Genomic DNA, 22,412 nt, shown 5'->3' with positions numbered 1-22,412 from the left:
GTATAAATACTGAAAACTGCAGAGTAAGCCAAACTTCTCTCAACAGCCTGAACACAAATAACTCTTGCTTTTTCAGCACTACCCTGACGAGACTCAGCAAAGAGCTGCATCCTAGCTAATTCCGCATGCATTAATGGCATCTTCTGTTAAAAGGATTATAGGCAGCACAGCCTGAGACCTTAGAGGCAGTACTATGCCCGGTGGACAAATATTCTTGCCTGCTGCAAAACAGCTTCTTAAGTAAAAGGCTAGTTGGTTGGACACTCATGCATGTATGGAGCTCCTGAATAGTGACCCGCAATCACTCTCGAGGAGAGGGAACGGGGAGCACACAGGAGCTTCCTTTGTTGAAGTATACGGTGGGTGTCATGTGTTGTATTTTGTTCCTTGCCAGCCTTTTAACTGGCAGTGCCTTCCAGGAGCAGCTTGCCTGATGCACTGCAGACATGAGCAAGGGATAATTAGCTGCCTCGGAGTGCCCAAAGGCAGGATATGCGGAACACTTCACAATCAGATCTGAAGATCAAGCTGGTGCTCAAAACCGATTTGCATTTAAGCGGGAGCCTGCTGGCACATCAATGAGGAGGAAACTGCGTGTAGACTGCTAAAGGAGGCTGGATGCTGAGGGGCGAACAGCTCTGTGGCCAGCATGCAAATGCAGTGAGCTGCTGCAAAGGGGCAGGGTTCTCCTTTCCCCCTTATGCCACCCCCCAGAAAAAGGTGGAAGAGCCATACATAAGATAGCTCAGTGGTAGAGCAACTGCTTTGAATACCGAAGGTCCCAGGTTTAATCCTTGACATCCCTAGAGAAGGCAGTCTCTTTTGGTTAATAATATAATAATAACAACAGACAAATAGCAACTTTTGTGGGCTTATTTACAAGGCTGGCTTAAAAGGAGCAAGATGGGCTGTTTTATTCTTCACGGCCAATACTGGTAATCTCAAAGTCCTGAAAATCTAAAAGGCCGAGGTGTTCAGCATCCTCACTAGTTAACAAAATGTAATTGAGCAGTGGTGCTGGCACTGAATGACAACTCCCATGCTCTTGGCTTTTAATATACTATATGTGTGCTTATGCTTATACATATACCTATGCTCTTGGCTTCAATACCAATCCAGGGTTGTTTTCCCCTCATCCCACCTTCTGCTTTACTTATCGAATTTGAGGAAGAATTCTGGTAGACTCCACTCCAGACCTTGTTGACGACTGCGAGGCATTTCGGCGAGTTATATAAAAAAGCGGCTTTGCGATTTTTTTTAGTGTAGCAGTTCAATCCAGATCATAGCTGTCAACGTCCCCCCCCCCTTTTTAAAAAAAGGAAATTCCCTTTTTCCGAATAGGATTCCTCGCAAGAAAAGGGAAAAGTTGACAGCTATGATCCAGAGCTGCGCATGCTAATGAAAACCCCTCTTCCTCTATTTGCTGTATATTTTTCTCGGGAGAAATTCCGCACGCTTCGGATTGGCAAGTAGCACTCGCCCGGCGTAAATTGATCACATGATGGGGTGCACCCACGCAACTTGAATGGCAATGCCCATCAACTTTTTTTGGGAGGGGGGATCGCCCCCTCCAACATTTTATCGGGGAGCCAAAGGGGACTCGGCCCTAAGAATAGAGACCCGCCTCCGCTCCCCCGGGACCAATTTGGATTTCTGCCTGGAGAGGAAAAAGGATGTTGCCGCCCCTCGTGATGTGCCATCAAACGTCCCAATCAAATCAAGCCACTCAATATTTCTCCCCCCCCCCCCAAAAGAAGCAGCAAAGTTTGCAAAAACTTCGGAGGGGAACCAGGAGGGGCGTCGGAGTGGACCTTCCCCTCCCCTCCCCACCCCCATCGCTTAGGCCCAGGCAATGCTGCCCAGGGGCGCGCGGGGCTGTTTGCAAACCGCGCTGCTGCTCGGGGCTGCCGTCTTGTGGGCTTCCCGGCAGAGCTTCTCGGAAGCGGCTGCTGCGGAGCCTCCGCCGGCGGTGAGCGCGGAAAGGAGCCTGGTTTGGGGGCCCGGCTTGCGGGCCGAGGTCGCCCTCCCCGTCCGGTATTTCTGGCTGCAGGCGGTCGGCAGCGACGGGCGCAACTTCACGCGCTCCCCGCCAGGTATTGCGCCGCGCGGCCGTCGGGGCAGCTTCTCCGGATTCTCCTTCTCGGCCGGCCAAGGCGCCTCCGAGCGAGGCTTGGAGACCCGCCTCGCACGGGAGACGCCCAGCGCCGCGGCGTCTGGCGGACAGGAGGGCTCCCTGCTCCCCGACTTGTACGGCTGCGACCCGGAAGCCGTGCCTGGCTTTGCAGCCGACGTGTCAAGGGCAAGGGGCAGCAGGCCCTCGTGAGGCGGGAAAAGACGACCGGGCGGGGCGGAAGGGTTGAGCATCTTCATGGAGAATTTGGGGTTATTAGGATCCCCTGTGCGAAACCGTGGAGAGCTGCTGCTGCCGGTCAGTGTGGGCAATAGCGAGCTAGGCGGACTAGTAGCCCGCTTTGGCGTCGGGCAGCTTCCTAGGCATTCTTAGCACAGGCTCACATTTAAAACAAACAACCGGAAGAACAAGAAGAACCTTTTTCAGTGCTGTGCTAAATTTTAATTTTTTTAATCTAGAGTGGGTGTGCGTTATTTCTTATTTTTGACATGACACCCGGGCCTCGCCACCATCTCTGCTTGTGGAAGGTAGGCCAAAGTTGCAGGATGGAGGATGCCTGCTCCTGGATCAAAGTCATTGCAGAGGTTTCTTAGGTGCAGTTTTGAGTCCAGCGTTAAGTCATGTTAAAAGCTGTGCAAGAGCTGGTCATAGGCGTAGAGGTAGCAATGATCCCATTCCCAGATTTAGACTCTTTCATTAGGAAAGGTTTCCTCCCCTTATTTATTTATTATTACATTTACATTAAATTCTGTCTTTCCTACAAGATATTCCAAAAATCCTCCCGCTTTTACTCTTGCCTCAGCCCTGTGAGGTACGCTCGTCTGAGAGATAATGACTGCCCCATGGTTATCATGGCTCAATACAGATTTTAACATGGAACTCCCTAGTCCTAGCTTAATACTCTTAATTGCTACACTGGCTTTACATATGGTAATAATAATAATAATAATAATAATAATAATAATAATAATAATAATAATACTTTATTATTCATACCCCGTCCATCTGGCTAGGTTTCCCCAGCCAGTCTGGGCGGCTCCCAACAGAATATTAAAAACACGATAAAAACATCAAACATCAAAAACTTCCCTAAACAGGGCTGCCTTCAGATGTCTTCTAAAAGTCAGATAGTTGTTTATTTCCTTGACATCTGATGGGAGGGCGTTCCACAGGGCGGGTGCCACTATTGAGAAGCCGAACATTGCCACCTGCAAACTACTGGAAATCAAGTGTTAAAAAAAGAAATGGCCGCAGAGTCTGGCTCAAACAGGCTCATGTTGTTCCATGAGTTGGGAGTCCAATACTATTTGAAAGACCACAGATATTTGTTGTCCTTCCCCTCCTTTTCATCTTAAAATAAAGACTCCCTGACACCCAGCTTTGTATGTGAATGATGGATCTATTCCACAGTCTAGTATGTTCCTTATCCCTGGTTCTGCCAGCAAGCTTTTCCTGCAAAGTCTGTTTTGGGATCATGGGCCTGGGCAAAGCTATTTTCAAGGTCACAGGGCAGGCGTCATAGTTGAAATTTAAAGGCAAGAAAGAAGGTGGTTGCGCAAGAGTGATATACTTTCACACCCTTTCAAATGGAAGTTCAAGGTGAAAATGACAAGCAAGCTAATAGCCTGCCAACATCCTGAGGAGGTAGGATGCATCTTCAAAGTGGCAGGAGCAAAACAGGCCCAACTCGCCTGCAACAGGGTTTGAGTATATTGCCAGGCCATCCGTAAAATAAGCTGCAAGTGGATATGGTTATTTCTGGTGAGCTGTAAGAAGAGCGGTTCATTTTGTACACTACCTAAAAATGTGTACGTTAGGTAGGATCGCGCTTTCGGGCACTTGGCACTGGAACAACATGGTTGGCATGCTGTTCTGAAATGGCACACTCACCAGACTTTTGCACAGGTATAAAGTTGACTGAGTAGTTGATCAACTTTCATTCTGTCCACAGTGCCAGGATTCAGACTGCTTCGCCTGCAAGCGCTCTTAACTCCTCTTCCTATTTCTGTTTGTATTACTTGGCTTTGTTTACGTTGAGATGATAGCATAGCCTAAGGTAGCATCTTCTGTTTTCATCCTTTTTTAAATTGTCAGTTTACATTAAGGCTGATTCACTCGTGATGTGGGTACAGGTTGTGGCTGTATTTGCCAGCCTGTATCAAATTCTGTGACTTTCCTGTTCTTGCATGGGATCAAAGAATTACACACGGCTGTGTTTTTGCAAGGAAGAGTAGGTAATGCTGAGAGACATGAAAACAAGGTTATTTATCCTTCGAAGACAGAGGTCCTGTGGCTGGGACGGGACGATATGGGATTGGGGGGGGAACTCCCATCTCTTGCGGGGGTGCAATTAGTGCCAGCACTGCCCGTTAAGAGTTTGGGTGTAATCTTCGACACCTCCCTTTCCATGGAGGCGCAGATTGCAGCTATAACAAAGGCAGCATTTTTCCATCTCCGCCAAGCTAAGCAGTTGGCTCCTTACCTCTCTCGCCCTGACCTAGTCACTGTGATCCACGCAACGGTCACCTCCAGACTGGATTATTGTAACTCGCTCTACGTGGGGCTACCCTTGAGACTGACCCAGAAACTCCAGCGGGTGCAGAATGCCGCGGCGAGACTCCTTATGGAGTCTTCGCTGCGAGATCACATTCATCCGGTGCTATACCAGCTGCACTGGCTCCTGGTGGAGTACAGGATCAGGTTTAAGGTGCTGGTTTTAACCTTCAAAGCCCTATACGGCCTAGGACCCTCGTACCTATGGGACTGCCTCTCCTGGTATGCCCCACAGAGGAACTTACGGTCTTCAAATAAAAACATCTTGAAGGTCCCAGGCCACAGAGAGGTTAGGCTGGCCTCAACTAGAGCCAGGGCTTTTTCGGCTGCGGCTCCGATCTGGTGGAATGCTCTGTCACAAGAGACAAGGGCCCTGCAGGACCTGACATCTTTCCGCAGGGCCTGCAAGACAGAGCTGTTCCACCAGGCCTTTGGTCAGGGCGCAGCCTGACTCCCTCCTCTGGCAATCTTTACAGAACTTTAGTATGGTTGCCATCAATTTTGATTTTAATTAATTTTTAGAATGTTGCACTATTTTAGTGTTGTTAGCCGCCCTGAGCCCGGCTTCTGCTGGGGAGGGCGGGATATAAATAAAATTTATTATTATTATTATTATTATTATTATTATTATTATTATTAATAATAATTCTGCTATTGAAGTGGCATTGTAACTGGAGAGTTTCCAAGTCACAAAATATGATAGAGGTGCCTAAAATTATGCCTGATGTTGAGAGAGTGAATAGGGATATGTATAAAAAGTTTTCCCTCTCGTAATACTAAAACTCGGGTACTTCCCTTGAAGTTGAATGTTAGAAAATGCAGGAGAGACAAAAGAAAGTACTTCTTTACAAAGCACATAGTTAAGATATGTGCTCCTGCAAGAGGTAGTGATGGCCAACAACTTGGATGGCTTTTAGAATGGGATTAGATAAATTCACCAGTTAAGTTCATCATTGGTTTCAAACCAAGCTTTGTTCTGCCCCTCCATTGTTGTAGAAGGTGCCTTTGGATACCAGTTGCTTGGAATCAAAACTGGGGAGAGTACAGATAGAATATAGTCGATGTGGCTATCGGCTGTTGATCTGATTCAGCAGGGCTTATACATACCATATTTTTCGCTCTGTAAGACGCACCAGACCACAAGACGCACCTAGTTTTTGGAGGAGGAAAACAAGAAAAAAAAAATTCTGAATCTCAGAAGCCAGAACAGCAAGAGGGATCGCTGTGCAGTGAAAGCAGCAATCCCTCTTGCTGTTCTGGCTTCTGGGATAGCTGCGCAGCCTGCATTCGCTCCATAAGACGCACACACATTTCCCCTTTTTAGGACGGAAAAAGTGAGTCTTGTAGAGCAAAAAATACGGTATACACACCCATCGTTTTATTTGTGTGCCGCATTTCTATAGCCAAAACCATACTCAAGGCCACTTACAGCATGAAAAAATTACATAATTACAAATGTAACAAAAGTAGTCCTCAACCATAAATTTAAACATCAAAAAGTATACAAATCAAATCAAACGATTGCCACATAAATTGCAATTAGGTCCAAAACAAAGATACAAAAAGTTAACAGCAACAACACCCCTCCCCAACAAAACTTCTTAAACAATGCCCTAGCCCAAGAGCCGCTCAGCAGCCTTGACTTTTGTAGCTGGAGTCAGTCAGGGCCCTGCCAGGTCAGGTGGGGGGGGACACCTCACAGCCAAGGTGTTGTTAACTTAAAGCAAGTAACACAGAATGTCTAAAGTTATATCTGTTTTCTTCTTCTTTAGGAATTGCACAATTTGAAGTGAAAATCAAACCCATCTCCCCCAAAGAAGTCGTTCAGATCCATGTCCCTAAGTTTCTGGACAGGAACGATGGCTCCTTTCTCATGCGATATCGGTTGTATGGAAGTGTCAAGGAAGGCTTAAAGGTGGAGATTCTTTATGGTGGTGCACATGTCGCTGAATCTCCGTATATCCTGAAGGGTAACGTGGTTTAGTTTTTTCTCCTGAATTTCCAGGGCTCTGACCCACTGGGCATTGCTCAGTTGAGGTAGGGGAGAACACCTGTAAAACCGAACTGGCATGTATGTGTAGTCATCCAAAAACTTAACAGACCTTATGCAGGCAATTAACTGTCTCCAAAAGAAAAGAAGTTCTCTTGAAAGGGGCTCCCTTTTTTGCATTTTCAGAGATCTGGATAAGAAAGATTGGTTTAAACCAGGGTTTCCCAAACTTGGGTCTCTTGCAGAGGACTACCTTGCAGAGGGGCCATCTTGAATTCATGGAATATTTTATAAAGGTCATCCTCTGTCTTCTTCAGGTCCAGTTTATCATGAATATTGCGAATGCCCGGAAGAAGATGCTCAGATTTGGGAGAAAAGTCTTTCATGTCCTTCAGAGCACCCTCAGATTACCGAAGATTTTGCTGTGTTTCCTAGCATTGATCTTCAGCGGATGTTTGATGAGGTTCCACCAAGGTTTGCCCAAAAGATGGGAGCCATTGTTCATTATACTGTCATCGGCAATCACATCTATCGCCGGTCCTTGGGGAAGTATACAGACTTCAAAATGTTCTCGGATGAAATGTTGTTGTCACTGGCGAGGAAGGTATATTTCCACAGATACTTGCTTAGTACACACTGTTAGTACACACTGGCCATGTTTGCACATCATGATAAAGCAAGGATGGCTAACCTGTGGCTCTCGCAGTTGTTCTTGAACTACAACTCCCAACATTGCTGAGCCTAGGCTGGTTGGGGCTGATGGGAATTGTGGCTCAGCAAGTTCTGAAGACCACAGGTTAGCCACCCTGACACTAAACAATGTTCTTTTTAGCACATTTGCAAGCCTTTGCCTCATATACTCCCATTCTGCCTTCACCTCCTCCCACATAGCTGCATCGCTAACTAAAACAGAAAGTGGAAGCTAAAGCAACTAGTAGAACAACATGAACTACTACTACTACTACTACTGATTTATTACTTATACACCGCCCATCTGGCCAGGCCTCCCCAGCCACTCTGGGCGGCTTCCAACAGGATATTAAAAACACAGTAAAACATCAAACATTAAAAAATTCCATAAACAGGGGCTGCCTTCAGGTGTCTTCTAAAAGTCCAAGAGTTGTTTATTTCCTTGACATCTGATGGGAGGGCGTTCCACAGAGTGGGCACCACCACCAAGAAGGCCCTCTGCCTGGTTCCCTGTAACCTCACTTCTCGCAGTGAGGGAACCGCCAGAAGGCCCTCAGAGATGGACCTCAGTGTCCAGGCAGAACGATGCGGGTGGAGACGTTCCTTCAGGTATACTATAAAGGTGTTTTGGCTTGTTTTAGGTTCACCTTCCTGATGTGGAATTTTATCTCAATGTTGCGGATTGGCCTGTTGAGCATCGGAAAGCAAACAACACCCCTGGCCCCCTGCCTATCCTTTCCTGGTGTGGGTCTCTGGATTCAGCAGACCTGGTGCTTCCAACCTACGATGTCACCCATTCAACCCTAGAAACTCTGCGAGGCGTCACAAATGACCTCCTGTCTATTCAAGGAAACACAGGTAACATGGGAATCTGTGTGTGTGGTTTTTTTTTCTTTTTTCTTTTATTACTACTACTACTTGAAGCCCCAAAGCAGAGCCTGTGTGCAATAGCATCCCCCACACCTGTGATCTCAGAATCCAGCATTCCAGGGTGGATAAAAATCAATGTTGTTTTTTAAAATAAAAATAGGATTTTTATTTTTTTAAAATCAGATCTTTTAAATTTAAATTGGGTTTTTAAAATAAAATGCTTTCGGAGGAAAAAACTTTCTAAAGATAGTTTTCTATTTAAGTTACATTATAGTCCAAAGGCTATTCATCAGGAAATAAGGATTTGTTTTAAGTTTTTCATGTGTACTAAGTTGTTGTTTTTAAATGTTTAACCACATCAGTTAACAAACATGGATACATATGCTATAATGTTATTGTTTTAGTTAAATAAATTGTTTAAATTATTAAGGAAATGATTATTTTGCTCCTTCCAATAAAGTACAGCAGAAAAGTTGTCCAAGTATAAACAGTTAACTTATTAAACCTCGCAATAATTTCACAATTATCTGTCTGTGTATTTCTAATAGTATAACCAAATCAGTAATTTTTGATGTAACTGCAAAAACTACTCTGAATATTTATTATTCCAAAAATGAAACCTTCATCTGGTTGTAAATATTAAGATTATACCAGCAAGATTGAGTCTTTCTGTAAAAAGTCTTACAGACTAGTGATTTAAATCAATTTGATTTAAATTAAATCCACCTTGCTGTATTCAGAGACATAGTGCCTCCCGTAGCAGAGGAAGAATAGTATTTTGAACATTAATGGGTGTGATGGGGGGGGGTGTCCTTAGCAAATCTGCCTGGTTGAAGAAAAATAATACTGCTTGCAAATTGTAATCTCTGGAGGACAAATATTAGGCCTCCCAAGTTGCTTAGGGCATTTTGGTGTGCTGGCTGGGGCTGATGGGATTTGTAGTCCAAAACATCTGGAAGGCACCACGTTGGCAAAGGCTGCATTAGGACTTCCAAGATTTCTGTTCTCCCTCCTCCTTTATTCTATCACCCGTTAATTCCAGGACCTGCCTGGGACAACAAAACGGAACAAGGCTTCTTCAGAGGTCGAGACAGCCGGGAAGAACGGCTTCAGCTGGTGCAGCTCTCCAAGGGAAACCCAGAACTGCTGGATGCTGGAATAACAGGTTACTTCTTCTTCCGAGAAAAGGAGGCGGAGTTGGGGAAGGCTCCATTGATGGGGTTCTTTGACTTCTTTAAGGTATACCGCCTATCTTGCTAACACCGAGAGGAGACAGACAAATGTCCTTGTTTTTCGTTTCCCCTTGAAGCTCTGACTTGAGAGCCGGTTTCAGTGTTAAGGAACATCCTGTTTGGAAACTAGTGCCTCACTTAAACGTGCAATATTGCATACTTGGTTTTTTTTAATAATACTTTTTATTGATTTTAACATATAAATTATAATACATACCACAAAACGTTATCACTTATACAATCTTTTTGGACTTCCATCAGCACCTCTGATGATTCACCGTTTCAATCACTTCTTATGCATTTCTTAACTTTATATTACCTTTAAATTTCTTAACTAATCATCCTCCTTCTTATCCATTTTTGCAATAATTCCAGTAATACTCCTCACAAAACTTCTTGCAAACCTACAAACGTCATCTGATCTTCACAAATACTTTTCAAATAATCCGTAAACTTACTCCAGTCTTCTGTAAATCTCTGGTCCCGCCAATTTCAAATCCTTCCTGTTAGTTTGTCCAGTTCTGCATAGTCCATTAATTTCGTCCTCCATTCTTCTTTCGTCGGTAATTCTTCTTGCTTCCACTTTTGGGCCAATAATATTCTTGCTGCCGTTGTTGCATATAAAAAGAGCTTACATTCCTTTCTATTTATATCACTCCAGTAAAAATGCCCAGTAAAAATGCTTCTGGTTTCTTTATAAATGTATATTTCAACATTTTTTTCATTTCATTATATATCATCTCTCAGAAGCTTTTTACCTTCCCTCAATAGTGCATACTTGTGTGTTTTACTGCGATCGTGTACCCATTGCCTATAATTTCCTCCAGCTTCCATGCATCAAAATTCATGCCTGTGTGATCATCACACCTGAGATTGCGTATGTGGGTTGTGATCTGTACCGCTGCAGAGGTAGGAATTTTGGAGACTTTGAAGCAGCCTCCGTTTCAAAATGGACAAAAAAAGATAAGGATGGCGATAAGTCATGTGGACGGCATATTGCCTCCGGTACCACAGAGTCAGTAGGTCTAGGAATACCAGTTGCTGGAGAGAGGTATTGCACTCATATCCTGCTTATGGGCTTTCCATAGACATCTAGTTGGTCACTTTAGAAGCAGGCTGCTGAATTAGATGGTGGTTTGGTCTGCTCGCAGCGGCGTTTTTTGTTCCCTTTGAAACATGAGATGTTTCCTTTATACCACTTCAGGCTTATTTGTACACCCAACACAGTGTACAGTTACATACAGTTTAGGTTACATACGCTTCAGGTTACAGACTCGGCTAACCCAGAAATAGTGCTTCAGGTTAAGAACTTTGCTTCAGGATGAGAACAGAAATCGTGCTCCGGCGACGCGGCAGCAGCAGGAGGCCCCCTTAGCTAAAGTGGTGCTTCAGGTTAAGAACAGTTTCTGGGTAAGTACGGACCTCTGGAACGAATTAAGTACTTACCGTATTTTTCGGACTATTGGACGCACCGGTCCATAGGACGCACCTAGATTTGGGGGGGGGAAATAAAGGCCAAAAAAAATTATCCCCCCCCCGCCAGGCGCGGGGCTGGGGCGGGGAAGCCCGAGCTTCCCCCTCCCCCAGAACGGGACCCAGAGCCATGCCGAAGCTGCGCGCAGCTTTGGCATCGCTCTGGGAACTTGCGGGGCTGGGGGAGGAGGAAGCCTTCCGCCAGCCTCCAAACCATGTCGGGAGACAGCGGGATGGCGCGCTGCGCCTCTCCCGCTGTCCCCCGAGTTTGCAGGGCTGGCGACGGGGAGGAGCAGGCTTCTTCCCCCACCAGCCTTCTAGACAAGTCGGGGTACAGCGGCAAAGGCGCACTGCGCCTCTCCCGCTGTCCCCCGAGTTTGCGGGGCTGGCGATGGGGAGGAGCAGGCTTCTCCCCCCGCCAGTCTTCTAGACAAGTCGGGGGACAGCGGCAAAGGCGCGCTGCGCCTCTCCCGCTGTCCCCCGAGTTTGCGGGGCTGGCGACGGGGAGGAGCAGGCTTCTCCCCCCGCCAGCCTTCTAGACAAGTCGGGGGACAGCGGGAAGGGCGCGCTGCGCCTCTCCCGCTGTCCCCCGAGCTTGTGGGGCTGGCGGTGGGGCTCTCCTGAAGCCTGGAGGCTCCCCCCCCCCAGCCTCCAGATCAGGTCGGGGAATAGCTGGATGGCGGAGCGCCGCCATCCCGCTTTTCCCCGACCTGATCTGGAGGTTGTGGGGATGGTGGGGGGGAGAAGCAGGCTTGCTTCTCCCTCCCCCAGCCTCCAGATCAGGTCGGGGAATAGCGGGATGGCGGAGCGCCGCCATCCCGCTTTTCCCCGACCTGATCTGGAGGTTGTGGGGATGGTGGGGGGGGAGAAGCAGGCTTGCTTCTCCCTCCCCCAGCCTCCAGATCAGGTCGGGGAATAGCTGGATGGCGGAGCGCCGCCATCCCGCTTTTCCCCGACCTGATCTGGAGGTTGTGGGGATGGTGGGGGGGAGAAGCAGGCTTGCTTCGCCCTCCCCCAGCCTCCAGATCAGGTCGGGGAATAGCGGGATGGCGGAGCGCCGCCATCCCGCTTTTCCCCGACCTGATCTGGAGGTTGTGGGGATGGTGGGGGGGAGAAGCAGGCTTGCTTCTCCCTCCCCCAGCCTCCAGATCAGGTCGGGGAATAGCGGGATGGCGGAGCGCCGCCATCCCGCTTTTCCCCGACCTGATCTGGAGGTTGTGGGGATGGTGGGGGGGGAGAAGCAGGCTTGCTTCTCCCTCCCCCAGCCTCCAGATCAGGTCGGGGAATAGCGGGATGGCGGAGCGCCGCCATCCCGCTTTTCCCCGACCTGATCTGGAGGTTGTGGAGATGGTGGGGGGGAGAAGCAGGCTTGCTTCTCCCCCCGCCAGCCTCCAGATCAGGTCGGGGAATAGCAGGGTGGCGGCTCTGCGCCTCCCCGCTGTCCCCAGCTTTTGGGTGCAGGCTGCTGCCCGCAAGCCTTGCGAGCCCGCGGGACATCCCGCCGGGCTTGCAAGACTTGGGATAGCTTCCTGAAGCCTGGAGAGCGAGAGGGGTCGGTGCGCACGGACCCCTCTCGCTCTCCAGGCTTCAGCAAAAGCCTGCATTCGCACCATAGGACGCACACACATTTCCCCTTCATTTTTGGAGGGGAAAAAGTGCGTCCTATAGTGCGAAAAATACGGTAACCTGAGATACCACTGTAGTCTATTCTGGCCGGTAATAGCCCTCCAGGATCTTAAACAGAGGTCTTTCCCATTGCCTTCTACCTGACGCTTTTAACTGAAGATGGCGGCCACGGAACCGTTCACCTTGTGCATGAAAAGGATGTGTTTTTACTACCAAGCTGCAGTTTCTCTTTCTGCCCAGGATCCGACCCACACAACCCCAAGCACTTCCTTGCATATACAGTGGTACCTCGGGTTAAGTACTTAATTCATTCCGGAGGTCCGTTCTTAACCTGAAACTGTTCTTAACCTGAAGCACCTGAAGCTAGTGGGGCCTCCCACTGCTGCCGTGCGATTTCTGTTCTCATCCTGAAGCAAAGTTCTTAACCCAAGGTACTGTTTCTGGGTTAGCAGAGTCTGTAAGCTGAAGCCTATGTAACCCAAGGTATACCACTGTACTGGGCCTCCTTTGATGTCAAGTTCTGGTTGTCATTTTACTCATGTCGCAACAGCAGCTGATCCCGCAGACCCCCAGAGTTTTAGGTAGGGCTTATCCGATGAGTTGCTTCCTGTGGTTTGAAGGAGAGCTCAGAAAACCCCCTTGTACATGGCTGGAGTTTCCTACCAGGTACTTCGGATTGCAGCCTCAGGCTGAAAGAAGACCAGAAAACAGATAGGGTTTGTTGCTGTTACCCAAACTGTGAAACGATTTGACTTAGCCAAGGGTGCAGTGCTTGATCCCAATGGATGCTTGGTTCATGCTGGTTTCCTCCTCCTCCTCTCCCCTCAGTACAAATACCAAGTGAGTATAGATGGCACAGTTGCAGCCTACAGGTTTCCATACCTCATGCTGGGGGACAGCCTTGTGATCAAGCAGGCTTCGCAGTACTACGAGCACTTCTATAAGGAGCTGGCGCCGTGGACCCACTACGTTCCCGTTAAAAGAAACTTGGAAGACTTGCTGGAAAGAATAAAATGGGCCAAGGTAATCATCCTCGCTGCAGAAGAAAAGCTGGGTATTATATATTTCCCCAAATGGGTATTATATATATTTTTTCCCAAAAATTTATTGGTTTTTACAATTTTAACGACAAACAAAAACACAAAACGAAGAAACATAACAAACATAAATCATAACCTTATTGAAAATAACAGTTATTAACTTTGTAAAGCGACTTCCTCGTTTCCCCTTAGTTGAATTTCATGGCAAATCCTTATAACGGTTTTCCAAAACCCAAGTTTTATACACTTTAAATTGAACATTAACATCTTTAAAACTTCTCCTTATAATATTAAACACATTATTTTATCAGTTAACATAAATACAATCCTAAGCCCATTAAATATCTGGAAGCTATTTCCGATTAGTTTAGCTTAACAAATTTAGCTAAATAATCATTAAATTTCTTCCATTCTTCGTGGTATTCCTCCTCCTTCTGGTCGCGGACTCTTCCGGTTAGGTCGGTTAGCTCCAAAAAGTTCCTCATCTTCATCTGCCATTCTTCTACTGTTGGTAGTTCTTGGGTTTTCCACTTTTTAGCTAACAAAATACGAGCCGCAGTTGTGGCATACAAAAATAGTTTAACATCTTTCTTGGGCATTTCCAAACCTGTTATTCCGAAAAGCTGGGTATTAGAAATTGCAGCACCATTTCCCAGCTGTAGTCTGTTTTAAGAAAACATGAGGATAGATAAGCCATGTTCCTGCTATCCTTATAGGAATAATAATAATAATAATAATAATAATAATAATAATAATAATAATAATAATATTTATTTATTTATACCCTGCCCTCCCTGGCCAGAGCTGGGCTCAGGACAGCTAACACCAGTAAAATTACAATAAAAACATAATGGGGGGGGGAGGGGAAAAAAACAATTTAAAATACTGGTTAAAATACAATTTAAAATGCAGCCTCATTTTAATAGTAGCCCATTTGCATCAGCACCCAAGCTCAGCATTTTTCAGCTTCTCCGGATGTGATAGGATGAGCGTCCAGCAGAGTTATGGTTTGGTTCTCATAGCTTTGAAAACCTCCCTATGATGGAGTCACAAAACCACAGCTGGCAAGTTGTAACTGCCAGCCCACAGTGGAGTGTGTTCACACTCCTTGTGGTTTAGGTAGGAACTGAGACTTACGGTAACAGATGAAGAGACAAGTGTAGTTGTTTAAAAAATACCAACCTTCCAAAAGTTCTAATCTGGAGAAGAAGGAGGAAAACACTAAGAACTTTGAAACATAGCCCCAGAACTGCAAAGTACAAATTCGCAATTGTGTTCTTCTGTATCTTCAATCTAAGCCGCATTTCCTTGTATTAACAGGGATGGGTCTATTCTTCAGCTCCGTGGCACATAAATGCGTAATGATTATATGGGTGGAAGAAGACAATTACTGCTCTGTGTTCTGAGAAACCAAATCCGTGTGAGAGATGTCAAACCTGTCTGTACACTTAGCTGTTGCTTGGGCAATAAGGGTAGCTTTCCTGAAATTAAGAAATCCCTCTCTCTAACTGTGCCAGGCTGCTACTGCTGCTTGGGGGAGGATAATGTCATTAAAGCTTTGGATAAAGTGTGGATAGAAGTGTGAAAATACTGGAATTAACTTTGGAGGCTCTTTCTGTGTGTAGGCTTGTACAATACAGTAGCTGTCCATAGCTTAGCATTTCTGCAGCTGCTGAAAATCAGAGCGCCCCTTTTTGCTGAACACAATCACATAAGACTCCTTAGTTGCTCTATTATTTTATTCTTATGGGGTATTTATATCCTACCTTACTAACAGAAGTTCTCAAGGTAGCTTACAATACAATACAATACAATACAATACAATACAATACAATACAATACAATACAATACAATATTGTTGTTGTTTAGTCGTGTCCAACTCTTAGTGACCCCATGGACCAGAGCATGCCAGGCACTCCTATCTTCCACTGCCTCCCACAGTTTGGTCAAACTCATGATGGTAGCTTCGAGAACACTGTCCAGCCATCTCATCCTCTGTCGTCCCCTTCTCCTTGTGCCCTCCATCTTTCCCAACATCAGGGTCTTTTCCAACATCAGGGTCTTTTCCAGGGAGTCTTCTCTTCTCATGTGGTGGCCAAAGTATTGGAGCCTCAGCTTCACAATTATAATATAATATAATATAATATAATATAATATAATATAATATAATATAATATAATATAATATAATATAATATAATATAATATAATATAATAATATACAATTAAATAGACAGTAGCAGTACAGTAGTTCCTACAACAGCTGAGTACTAATGCTTGAACACAGTTTATTCCTATTCCTTAGGAAAATGATGAAGAAGTCAGAAAAATTGCCAAGGAAGGACAGGCAGCTGCAAGAGAACTACTGCAGCCTCATCGCTTTTATTGCTACTATTTCAAAGTGTTCCAGGTTAGTCCGGATTTCGGTCTATGCTTATGCTCTTCCGAACCATGCAGTCCACTCTCTTTCTCATGAAACTTGATCGTGGGGGTCTTAAAATGGTTGGGTTTCACAGCAAACCAGGATCTGGAACCATGGTTTGCTCCTGCCTCACTAACCATAGTTTAAACCAAGGACGGGCCACATATCCTGCTGCGAGGTTGTTGAGGAGCCAGCCACACCTGAATAATCGCACAATCATTTCTCTTGCTAAATAAATCAGAATGAAAGCTCATTAAGGAGTGGTGTTGTATAATGTCCCCACAAACGTCTAAGCTCAATAAACAGGGTAAACATGCTGGAAATGACCAGGGTTGTGAAAGGGAGAGATGTTTTTGTTTTGAATAGTCTGCTGTTGTTTCAGTTTCTTTCCAACCTGTTTTACGTATTTCAGAAATATGCTGAACGCCAAGCTGGTAGACCTGAAATACGGGATGGGATGGAATTTGTACCTCAGCCTGATGACAGGACTTCAGTCTGCAGCTGCCACAGGGAAAAGCCTTCAAAGGAAGAGTTATAAGTAACCCTGCCAAATGAGATCAAATATATAGCCTGTTGCAAGAATAAGGCAGGACCTAAAATCACATTTAACACTGTGGAATCTGGAACTAGCTTGTACATGGAGACATATTTACAATTCAGTCCTACAGCGTCTGTTCAGAAGTAAGCACCATTCAGTTTGATGGGGCTTGCTTTTCGCTAAGTGTGTGTTGGAGTGTTGTCTTGGATACCTTCCTTTGCTCTGTTTCCTCTACAAGTTGCCATGTGTGCCTTTTAAAAATCTGAACAGAGAATATATAATGGTGAGGAAAGCTCTCAGACAAACTGTGTCCTTCACTTGCATGAAGTGTTTATGGGGCTAGTTTTCTAGATCACTTTCAAAGCACTCCACATAATTTGTCTCCTTGATCCTCGCAGCAGCCAGTTAAGGCAGGTCAGTACTAATGGCAATAGAGAACAGAAGAAATACGTAAGCATGAGTTAAGTATGGATGATCGTCAGAGAAGTTGAAGGAAGTCCAAAAGTATGGAATTTGTGAAAATTTGGATCAAAATTGTATATTTATGTTAAAAATTAATAAAAAGCATTAAAAAAAGGCAGGTCAGTGTTATTTACTGTGTAATACAACTAGGGCTTGAGAGCACCCGAGATTATCAGTGAGTTTACACCTAGAGTGTGATTATGAACAGGGTCTCCGCAGTTCACACACCCTCCCTTAGCGACTTTACCAGCTGTCTTGGCATAGATGCTTAATTTTTATTAGCGATGGAGAGAAATTGCTCTGTTTCTTCATATTCCTTGTCTAAACCAGATCCTGCTGTTTAATGACTGAAACACTTTTAAGAGCAGTTCTGCACATTGTATAGAATGAAGTGGTAGAACTATGGGCTGTTTTGTTAATTATTTGTTGAGTTTAGATCCCACCCTTCCTCCCAAAGGGAGCCTAGGGCAACATTACCAGGTGCATTGGTGTTTGTGGGGCGGGGGTACCACATTTCCCCATGTAAAAACAGAATGACTCCCTCCTTCAAATATCACTTCAGCTACAAATTCTGTAAGCAGCTACTAACCCTGAGTCTCAATTCCCATCTGAATCGGTGGCTTTGCGTGTAAAAAGGTCATAGGTTCAGTCCCAAATTATAGGATGCCACATAGCAGAGCTTGAACAAGACTTTAGGTTAAAGCTGTTAGCTGATTTTTAGCATAGTCCAGGGATAGATATCTTGTTCCCCTCCTGATGTTGTTGGGGACCAACTCCCATTATATCTGATCATCAGCCATGCTGGATGAAGGCTCCTGGGAGTTGGGAGTCCAACAACTGGAAGACTACGGGTTCCTCATCCCTGATACAGTCAGTGCTGAGCCCGAATAATTGATCTAATGATGTAAGGCAACTTGCTCTGAAGGAGCATCTCCACCCCCATTGTTCAGCCCCAGACACTGAGATATAGCTCCGAGGGCCTTCTGGTGGTTCCCTCACTGTGAGAAGTAAGGTTACAGGGACCCAGGCAGAGGGCCTTCTCGGTAGTTGTGCCCGCCATGTGTCAAATGTCAAGGAAAGAAACATCTATCTGACTTTTAAAAGACATCCGAAGGCCAGGGAAGTTTTAAATGGTTGGTGTCTTATTGTGTTTTTAATATTTTTGGGGAGACGCCCAGAGTGGGTGAGCCAACCCAGTCAGAGGAGCAGCAAAGAAATAATAAATTATTATTATTATTATTATTATTATTATTTGTAGGAAGTATACAGAGAGGATACTTATCTCCCCTGAATTTCTTACTATTCTAACCTCTGGCGTGTTTTCTAGGCCACTTAGACAAATGAAATGTAGGTGTGCCATAAATGGCCTTGCAGACAGGTGAACTCTTAATGTTGCTGAGCAAGTGTTGTACATGTATGAATCTGTCAATGGAGTTAGTGTTGTTATCATTAATGCAAGTCGCATCTTGTATTTCAGAATAGGCACCTACCTCAAAGTTGCCTCCCGGATCTTTAAATTAGGTCACTGTGTAAAAGCCCTGGAGTATCTTTTGAAGTTGCTGTGTAACAAGATTCCACCCCCCCACCCCCCATTAACAGGAAAGGAAAGCTTGCGTAAATCTGCCAATGGAGCTCTGTCGTGGAATTGAACCACATCACCTATGAAGTTAACTGTTCGTAATTCCCTACCACCAGAAAGGCTTTGCTTGGGGTATCATTTAATCAAAATTTCTGCTGAACCTAAAGAAGAAGAAGAAACTTAAGTTGATGGAAGGCAAATGTATCTCTTCTAGGTGCACAGAAAATATGTATACAGAGCTACCTCGGGTTACATACGCTTCAGGTTACAGACTCCGCTAACCCAGAAATATTACCTCAGGTTAAGAACTTTGCTTCAGGATGGGAACAGAAATTGCGCAGCAGCGGCGTGGCAGCAGCAGGAGGCCCCATTAGCTAAAGTGGTGCCTCAGGTTAAGAACAGTTTCAGGTTAAGAACGGACCTCCGGAATGAATTAAGTACTTAACCCGAGGTACCACTGTAGTGAGAATCAGGCAAGCACAGACCTACCCCAGTCGTTCTAGAGCAAACCTTAATTCATATTTATCAATCTACCACAAAGCCCCGTTTGTCACACACGGAGCCAATGAACTGGTGTGAGATTAATCCTAGTCCTTGATGGTATTGGCTACATATGGATATATTTTAATTTTACACCAGGGATGGGGTGAACCTGTGGCCCTCCAGATGTTTTTGGACTCTCCGCTCCCATCAGGCCCAGAATACATGGCCAATGGTCAGTGATATTGGGAGTTGTTCTCCAAAACTACTGAAGAGCACCATCTTCAGATTCATCATCTCCGTTATACACCATGCCCAGATTTATAAACAAACTCATTTTTGTAAGCAGTGGGTGACTCTGGTAAAGTGCTGTTTTGGTGACACTTTCATCTGGATTCCGGATGCCCAAAGCCAAAAATTAAATTAGGGGAGCTGCTTTATTTAAAAGGTACCGATATGATACTTGGCAAATAATCCTGTGGATGCAGGTTTGAGGAGAAAATGAATCATAGCTGCAGTCCCGCCCAATATTATGTTCTGTGCAATCCTCTACACATCTATTCAGAAGCAAGTCCCATTGAGTTCAGTGGGACTGAATTCCGCACAAGTGCTGCAGCTGTTTAAAACTGCACATAAGATGGATGTATGCCTCACTATACTACTTGCAAAGGATTGGGCTGCATGTCCCATTGATTCCAATGAGAAAATGTAACACGTTTTACAATGCAATCCTATTCACATTCACCATGTTTTCTTGTTGCTGACCTAATACAGCATTAGCCAAATCTACAACATCAGCAATAGTATCCGTAAGTCAAGGTTGGTTGTTTTAAAGCAACATGGACTCATTTCAAACAACAGCTTTTGTTTGTGGTATTATTACTAACCACAATAGTTTACATTCCTTACGTGTTTATAGCATTCAGTCCGTTTATGACTGATTCAAAGGTCCTTCAGATCTGTATAGCAAATCAAGATCTTCATCTAAAATTTCAGCCTTTTCTGGTTACTTGAGTTTATGTTTCTGGTTTCTCATTCTTGAAAATTTTGGATTCTCTGGAATAAATCATGTGGAAGAGAGTTTTTCAACCTACGCTGCAGTTTTGTTCCTTGTGTTTTGTAAAAGGGCACTACCACAATATAAAGCACAGGACAGAAAGCAGGAGACCTGCCTACAAGCCTCGTCTTGAGCAGGCCTGCAAAGCTTGTGACTCACCAAGCCAAACAGAACACGCCAGACATGTATTGTGGATGTCTAGTTCCTTGACAACCCCATTTTTGTACTCTGTGATCTATGTAGTTAAGCTAGGGGGCGCCTGTAGGCACCGGTGTAACTACCAGTGCCTTTTATGGTGTCTGCAAGAGTCAGCAAATCTCTTCTCCAGAATCCACAATGACAGGCTGTTTGCAACTAATGAAACAGAACAAACCCACCACCAATGCACTGTTATTGCATCAAGGTTATTTGCAATCTGTTCTTGCAGAGTACAGCCGCAATAAAACCTTTTGCAGGCGTAAAACCGTATTGAAAGCTGGATCATGCAGGTCTGCCCCAATGGCATCATGATTGCAAGTACTCATGAATTAACAATAAAAGGAATCTATGGAAGGGCCCAAATAGTCACATATAAGGAAAGGGAAGAGATTGAATGACAAGATCAACATTTATCTTAATGTTATTTGTGTATATGATTCATGCTTTCATATGAAATAAGCTAAGGTCAGTGTGAACACTTCCACTATTTTTCATGGAAGCGGGTTTCCGAGTGACTCGGCAACAAAACACTTCAGTTTCCTTGAATGATTTGTTCTATCCAAGTAAGAACATACCCTAGACTGGGACTGCTTGAACTTCTGCTTGAATATTGAAACGGGCTTTGAACATTAACCTTTCCACCTATTTTGTGTGCTTCAGCCCTTGTGAACAAGACAAAGCAAGAGCTGAACTCTGATCTTCAGTACTGTTCTTTGGTTTGTCTGAGTGTTTTTCCCTCCCCAGCTGCTAAGAACAGTTTGACTAGTTTCATTTTATTTTCGGAACATGCAACCTCTGCCCTTGCCAAGACTGCTGGGATGCAAGACACTTTTGTTGCTAAGGGCTATACCTAAGATCACACAGAGCTTCAAATAGGTAGTTTGGCTCAAATCTCAGTAGCTACTTCATATGCAGGTGAAGAGCATATTTGTCGCTCTTGTCTGTGATTTATCTTTGGCTAGAGAAAGCTGTAGAGACCAACATGGGAGAGACATGTTTTATTTCAGCTTGGACAGATGGAGGTGTCTGGTTTCACTGTTACAGATACACCATGACATTTCTTCTCTCTGCGCTCCTCCCAGCAGTCATTACTGCTCTGGTCACTGTTGCGGACACACAACCTGACTGTCTCCAGGCACTGCGGTCATCTGCAAGGGATTCCCATATGGCAGGGTTAATGTTGCCAGCCTTCATATCACATTTGCAGACATCTTTATAACACACTCAGTCTGCCAACAGGCCTGGTATCTGAAGCCAACTCTCTGTAGCACATCCTTGGGGATCGTGCCGTGTTCAATTCTTTGTACATGACCAAGCCATTGTATAAATCTCTAAGACATTAGGTGTGAACATGCCAGGAAGGCTTGGAAGAGCACATCTTTGAGACCCTGTCCTGCCATGTGATGCTCCAAGTCTTCCTGACACAACACATTTGGAAGTCACTGAGAATTTGCTTCTGGCAGGTGTAAGTTGCCCATGACTCACTTCCATAAAGCAGAATGCTCAACACGCAAGCCTGGTAGATCTTCATCTTTGTATTGTTTGTTAGTGTCACATTCTCTCATATCCTTTTGGAGGGGTGTGCCATTGTCATAGCTACATTACCAAAACGCCTATCCAATCAAGTGTCAACTGGGAGGTTGCTATTTATGGTGGAGCCCATCTATCACCACAAGCATATGGTCACCAGTGCTGGTGCATTGAGTGCTGGTGACATCCTGACCCAAGATTTATTTCAGACGATTTACTGGAATTCAACCACAGAATTAAGTATCCAGAAAACCTCTATAAGGGAAGATATTACTCGTTCTTGCTGCTGTGAAGATGTCTTGGAAATTGGAGAGGTGGCGATGGCTAGTGAGATGGAAGCTATATATAAATTAACAAAATACATAAATACGAGCAGCAGAAGCATATTAAATGGCAGTGGAGATGGTGAGGGTTTTATAATGTGCAGTATTGGTTAACTTATTTCGGATGCAACACAGCGTATTCACAACTCTGGTTATAAGGAGGAAGAAGTCCTTTAACCAGGACTGTTGTTTAGTTGTTTAGTCGTGTCTGACTCTTC

The 22,412-nt window shown here is 45.0% G+C and overlaps 1 protein-coding gene across 5 annotated transcripts; it reads left to right on the top strand.

Annotated features, from left to right (window-relative positions):
* Positions 1-1,757: 1,757 nt before the first annotated feature.
* Positions 1,758-20,179, top strand: POGLUT3 (protein O-glucosyltransferase 3). Of its 5 annotated transcripts, none has more exons than XM_082220421.1 (9): positions 1,758-2,093; positions 6,457-6,654; positions 6,992-7,278; positions 8,006-8,222; positions 9,277-9,473; positions 13,394-13,588; positions 15,911-16,015; positions 16,440-16,979; positions 17,147-20,179. In XM_082220421.1, exons 1-8 carry the CDS (start codon positions 1,853-1,855, stop codon positions 16,563-16,565), a joined length of 1,566 nt encoding a protein of 521 aa, XP_082076547.1. In that variant the 5' UTR covers positions 1,758-1,852; the 3' UTR covers positions 16,566-16,979; positions 17,147-20,179. The 5 variants fall into 5 exon arrangements, with proteins under 5 accessions (XP_082076547.1, XP_082076549.1, XP_082076548.1 ...); XM_082220424.1 differs by having other exon boundaries at positions 1,882-1,969; XM_082220425.1 differs by lacking the exon at positions 1,758-2,093 and adding an exon at positions 2,133-2,428.
* The last annotated feature ends 2,233 nt before the right edge of the window (positions 20,180-22,412 follow it).

Source organism: Podarcis vaucheri (genome assembly GCF_965113315.1).
Source record: "Podarcis vaucheri genome assembly, chromosome: 4".
Taxonomy (NCBI): domain Eukaryota; kingdom Metazoa; phylum Chordata; class Lepidosauria; order Squamata; family Lacertidae; genus Podarcis; species Podarcis vaucheri.
The sequence above is the reverse complement of the archived record's forward strand: the minus strand, read 5'-3'. Positions and strand labels throughout refer to the sequence as shown.

Coding starts and splice junctions, on each gene's coding strand:
- POGLUT3 (XM_082220421.1), top strand. CDS start 1,853: ATGCTGCCCAGGGGCGCGCGGGGCTGTTTGCAAACCGCGCTGCTGCTC. Junction 2,094..6,456: donor CTTCACGCGCTCCCCGCCAG/GTATTGCGCCGC, acceptor CTTCTTCTTTAG/GAATTGCACAATTTGAAGTG. Junction 13,589..15,910: donor AAAGAATAAAATGGGCCAAG/GTAATCATCCTC, acceptor CCTATTCCTTAG/GAAAATGATGAAGAAGTCAG.